This window comes from Quercus suber, unplaced genomic scaffold (genome assembly GCF_002906115.3).
Source record: "Quercus suber isolate HL8 unplaced genomic scaffold, Cork oak 2.0 scaffold_430, whole genome shotgun sequence".
NCBI classification, from domain to species: domain Eukaryota; kingdom Viridiplantae; phylum Streptophyta; class Magnoliopsida; order Fagales; family Fagaceae; genus Quercus; species Quercus suber.
In genome coordinates this window covers 1-5,207 of record NW_027069881.1, presented here as the reverse complement: position 1 = coordinate 5,207, position 5,207 = coordinate 1, and the positions used below count along the sequence as shown (strand labels likewise).

Sequence of the window (5,207 nt, the reverse complement as noted above, 5' to 3'; positions counted from 1 at the left end):
AACCAATTAAAGAAATAAAGATTGAAATATTAACAAAAGAAGCCCCCTCTTCCACCTTCAACAACCATCAGAGCAAAATTGAGCCCGCATCATGACAGCTTGACTCACTTCAGCATCAACAAAGTTTAGAATTACGTGCTTCATGGAGCATCCATATTATAAACATGTTAGTGGATATAGCAAGCAATATCTATTCTATGCTTCTTTTTTTCAAAAGAAAAACAAGTAGAGAGAGAGAAAGGAAATTTCACCATTAAACAAATATTCTAATCTTGAATCCAATAAAGTTTCAAATGAAAGATGCAAAAAATAACGGGCATTCTCATAAAACTAATACTGCATCAGAATACAAATCAAGATGTCCTTCGTCAAATTCAATTTGACAAGTACGAGAGCTCCTTTGAAAATTCATTAATTTCTTGTGAATACGATGCTTCACCTTTGAACCTAGATTACTTTCAACAGTGATTTTCATTGTCTTTAATACTTTTGCTTCCTTCAAGACATATCTAACAAGTTCCATCTCAATCCCATGCCCTGAAAAGCCTTTATAGAAAAAGGTTGTAAGGTGTGATGACAGACATTCAGGAACATAAAATTCCTCCTTCAAGTGGTAGTGACGTTTGAAATCAGAATGGTAAGATTCATCCTCGATTTTCAATTTAAAGCAAGTATTTGTAGCTTTGGAGCCTGACAAAGCATGAGTTGTACTACATCCCATGCATACCAATGAGGACGAAGTTCACCATAAAACATCAAGGAAGACAAATTATGAAACATGGGAATACCATACTTATAAGGATTGCAGAAGACCTGCACAGCAACATAACAATCACAAGTTTTCACAAGGTCACAACAAGTATCTAGCAATTTAATTAATGATAGAGGTTTAGAACATGTTAAATTGTAACGTGCCATTACCTCTGCGTATTCTATACTCAATTTCAAGGATTGAACGTTAAGGAGTGGTCTTGAGAAGTCCAAAACCCTCTTTGCATAATCTACAGAATTTGAATCTTCATCTTCAAGTTCAATGACTGCTTCAACTAGGTTGGGGAGGCTTTCCAACACAACATCCTCACCCAAACCACCTTCGAAGTGAAACCACTCAAGAGCCGGGGTGTTTATCTGGAGTTTGTAAAGCCAACAGTCATAAGCAGGCCATTGTATATGCAATGTTTTCAGCGTGGGTACCAGTACAATAACATTGACCTTGTCTGCACTCTCGCCCAAACCATCAAAATTGCTAGTAGACACTATGAGGCTCAAATCTTGGAGTACAGGGCAGGCGGCGAGGAGTGTGGAGATAGAGTCATGCTTTGCATATCCAACATCTCCAAGTGCAAGAGTCCGGAGACTTGGGAAAGTTGAAGCAGAAGCAGGAGGAGGATTGAGAAGAATGGCACCTCTCAATCTGAGGGACACTAATGTTGAACTAAAGAAGAGAGTGGTAGACATCTCCAGAGGTGGGTTAGTACCAGTAAATATGTAGAGATTGAGCTCTTGCAGACCGCCATGCAGAAGGGTATCTTGGACCCATGTGCTGACAAGGAAAGAGTCACAATTGGAGGTCCAATGAAGGCACAACTTGCGTAAGGGAATGGCATTGCGAAGAGCCCAGATGATGGACACTGCATCCAGGAAGCTGAAATTTGAGTTCGTCCTCGTTGGGCCTGGGTAATCTGTGTCTGATTGAGTAAAAAGCAAGCGCTGGTCCAAGTCGATAAAATGCTTGTGGCGACTGAGGCTCGTGTTGGGAGAAAGGAGAGGATATGGATGAGGAGACAGTCCGGTAGACTGCTAATTATGTCTTTGTAGTCATCAGCAGAAGAAGAGAGGGAATTGGATGAACTCCCACCGCAACCGCAAGGTCTCGCTCTCAGAACATCTCTCCTTTCTGCCCTCTCTGCTCTCTCTCTTCTCTGCCTCTCTGATTTCCGCTCCTCTTCTTTTTCTTCCTCCATGGACTCCCTCTTCTGACCCTTCATGCTAGTAGCTCGAATCAGCTTCCGATTCACTGTGAGTGAGAATGAGAAGGGTTTGTTTCAATTTTTGGGGGTTTTGGCAGCTAAAGGGATAATCCTGGATTCTGAAATGAGACTGATGAACATTAAGAGCATTCTCATCAGCCGTTACATAAAAAATGCCATTTTGACACATTAAAAGCCTACTTTACTATTTTACAATACTATTTTATAATATTTCATTTATCAGATGTTCTATTTTTCAATCTCATACATTAAAATAATATATCCATCACATTAAAATACCATTAAAAAAAAAACTTCAAACGGTTTCTCCCTATCATTCAAACGGCACAAACTCACATCATCATCGTCATCTTCAACCACCTCTGCAACAACAACAACATCAACCAGAAAAATTGCTGCGGCCATAAGGTGAGCTTGAAGATGTCCTTGCCTCCTTGGACGCAAGGATGGGCTTGTTCATGAACTGGACATCTCAAAGTTTCCTTTTCTACAAGCATAAGTGAAAGAAACTTTTGAACCCACTAGCATCTTTTTGAGTTCCCCACAAGGCTGAGACCGACGTAGAAATGTGTGGCTTCACTGCTAGTAGTCTAGAATATACGTGTAGGCAATGGAACAAGATTCAAGCATATGGACAAACTCAAATTTATTTGTCTAAAAGTTAAAAAAGCTTCTAAGCATGTTAATGATAAATGAAAATTATTTCATTATTTAACTTATTTTCATTATTATTTATAAATATTATTATATTTTTTAATATTATTTATGAGTCTTATTATATTATTTCAATTAACTTTTATTTTTATTTACATTACTTTTAGTAATAAATTTTTACTTCTACCAAAATAAACGGTATACTATTTCAACAAGACATTGACTTTAATTAAAGGCCAAAGCTTCGAGTTTATTCCTTTTGGAGTTGAAAGAAGAATCTGCTCTAAATTGTCGTTAGCATGCCAAATGGTATACTAGCTGTCCTTAGCCAGAGCATTCACAATAGCTAGTAGCTACTGGAAGTTCACTGGGACCATTTATTTATTTATTTTCTTTTTAAGGCAGTTGAGTAGGATTATCATTGAAGTCTGTCTACACTAAAAACTGATTGAAATATTAATTTAATGATAAAAAGAGCTATTATTAGGAACATATGTCATAAGTTAAAACACTCTTAAAAAAAAAGTTATTGATAAATAAGTTTATTTATATGTGAGTTTCAATTAGCTCAATTAATAAAATTTCTGATGATTGAATAAGAGATTTGTAGTTCAATCTCTGTTTACACAAAAAACTGATTAATGTCTTGGTATAGTAATAAAGAATTATCATAAAAAACAGACGTTATAAATTAAAACCCTCTAAAAAAATGATTTATTTATGAATTTGATTGTGATAATCAACCACTGCGACAGCAGCACGCTTAAGATTAAAGAACACAAGGCTCTCTTCTCATGGTGCCAATAAAAATGTATAGTTATAGACGCAATCAATTTATCTATTAATGTCAATGGGCTAAGTGCAACTGATTGTTAAAAAAAAAAAAAAAGCAACTGATTGTCGTCATTAAATCGTTACTTAATATTTTATAGTGTATGTTACAGCTAAGCGTGATCCAAAGACACGTTAAATTTGCTTACCTGCCTGCCTGCCTTCCTTTCATATTCAATGCTCTACCAGGTTGACAACAATAAGGTGTTGATTGATGGTGAAATGCTTTAAGTATGTCAGGGACCACGGGTATAAAGAAAAATGCTAAGACCACAAACTTGTCGGCAAGCTATGGGAGTGAAGTAAAAGTTGTATGTACACAATTTTATTATTTACGACTTGTTATGGAAGTGAGTTATCACAAAATTTATGCTCCTAATATTACTTTAGAGGTAAAAAAAATATCAATAACGCTTGGATTATAAAAAATTTACAATTTTGGCACAACTTGGGGATTGAGAAATTTGTGACAAAATTTGCAGATTTATTGTGCTCTTAGAGCATTTTTATTGAGAGTGTTATAAATGCTAAATGCTATTTTTAGCATTTATAACCACAAAAAACCTACTCTATCAAAGATGTCTGATAAAAATTTTGACATCTTGCTACAGTGAGCTTTCATGTTTTTTAGAGAGAATAAAAAAATAAAAAATAATATAGAAAGAATATTTAAATTAAATGATAAAAAAATAGACAATTTGATGTTAGAGGTATTATAAAGTGGTGTGTTAAATACTATAAAGTTAAGTTTTTAGATGCTAAATGCTAAAATTTTTAGAAGCATTGATGAGAATGCTCTTAACATTTTGAAAAGTTACTTATCCAAAAATTAAAAACAAAAAGAAGAAGAAAGAGATTGGAATTGTGATTGTAGTCTTGTTAAAAGAAAATAAGGAATTCCAAAATCTGCTGTTTATTGTGATGATTTTATTAATATATATTTGAACTGGAAACAAAAGTGGAAACAACAAAATAATTACTGTCAAAGTAGTTGTTGAACACTTGTACCAAATAAATATAACAAAATTTTAAGTAAAAAAAAAAAAGAGATAAAAATTAGTATTTTCTTAATTTCCTAAAGTTCTATGAATTTTTTTTGTACCTTTAAATAATTATTTTTTCGTCCATAATCTATTAAAAATGTTATACTTTTTGCCTTTAAACTTTTCAAAAACTTTCTATCATTTTTAAACTATTAAAAATAACATATTTTTTGTCCCTATTTTCTCCATAAATTATTGAAAAATGCTTTTGAAAAAGTTTAAGAAAAAAAAATGAATTTTTTACATTTTAGAAACAAAAAAAAATGTAACCCATACTAATGCTCTAATTGACATATTATAATGGTTAGTGACCATTTTAAAATATAGGATTCACATTAGATACCAAAATATTAATTAGTCTAAGAAAAATGCTAGGAAGTAGGAACACAATAATTTAAAAACATTTATAAAAAAAAGTTGTGTAATTTATTAGGATAGTAGCATTGTTGTTAATCCAACCTTTTATGATAACGTGAATGACTCCAATTCACGCAGTCTGTGTGTGATGGTTGTTTAAAGTAGTTAAGCTACAAATGAAGCGTTTTTTTCCCATCTAATTGTTTTTTTTTTATATCCCCTAGTAAAATCGGCAGTACAATGTGAGAGAAACCCAAACCCGAACTAAAAATGTTGGAGAGACCCGTTGGTTGCCGACCTGATTGATTGTCATTGATGAGACTCATGAGAA

General features: G+C 33.6%; 1 protein-coding gene across 1 annotated transcript; it reads right to left on the bottom strand.

The window, feature by feature from the left end:
- Positions 1-226: 226 nt before the first annotated feature.
- Positions 227-2,396, bottom strand: LOC112004108 (F-box protein At4g22280). The gene is made up of 4 exons (XM_065761826.1): positions 2,315-2,396; positions 1,787-2,017; positions 922-1,688; positions 227-813 (listed from the first exon to the last, which is right to left on the bottom strand). The coding sequence occupies exons 1-4, from the start codon at positions 2,394-2,396 to the stop codon at positions 658-660; spliced, it is 1,236 nt and encodes a 411-aa protein (XP_065617898.1). The 3' UTR covers positions 227-657.
- Between the last annotated feature and the right edge of the window lie 2,811 nt (positions 2,397-5,207).

Excerpts from the sequence above, each read along its gene's own strand:
- LOC112004108 (XM_065761826.1), bottom strand. The coding sequence starts at position 2,396 with ATGGCCGCAGCAATTTTTCTGGTTGATGTTGTTGTTGTTGCAGAGGTG. Across the intron at positions 2,018-2,314 it reads TGATGATGTGAGTTTGTGCC|TGAATCGGAAGCTGATTCGA; the intron begins GTTTGAATGATA and ends TCTCACTCACAG. Across the intron at positions 814-921 it reads TGAGTATAGAATACGCAGAG|GTCTTCTGCAATCCTTATAA; the intron begins GTAATGGCACGT and ends GTTGCTGTGCAG.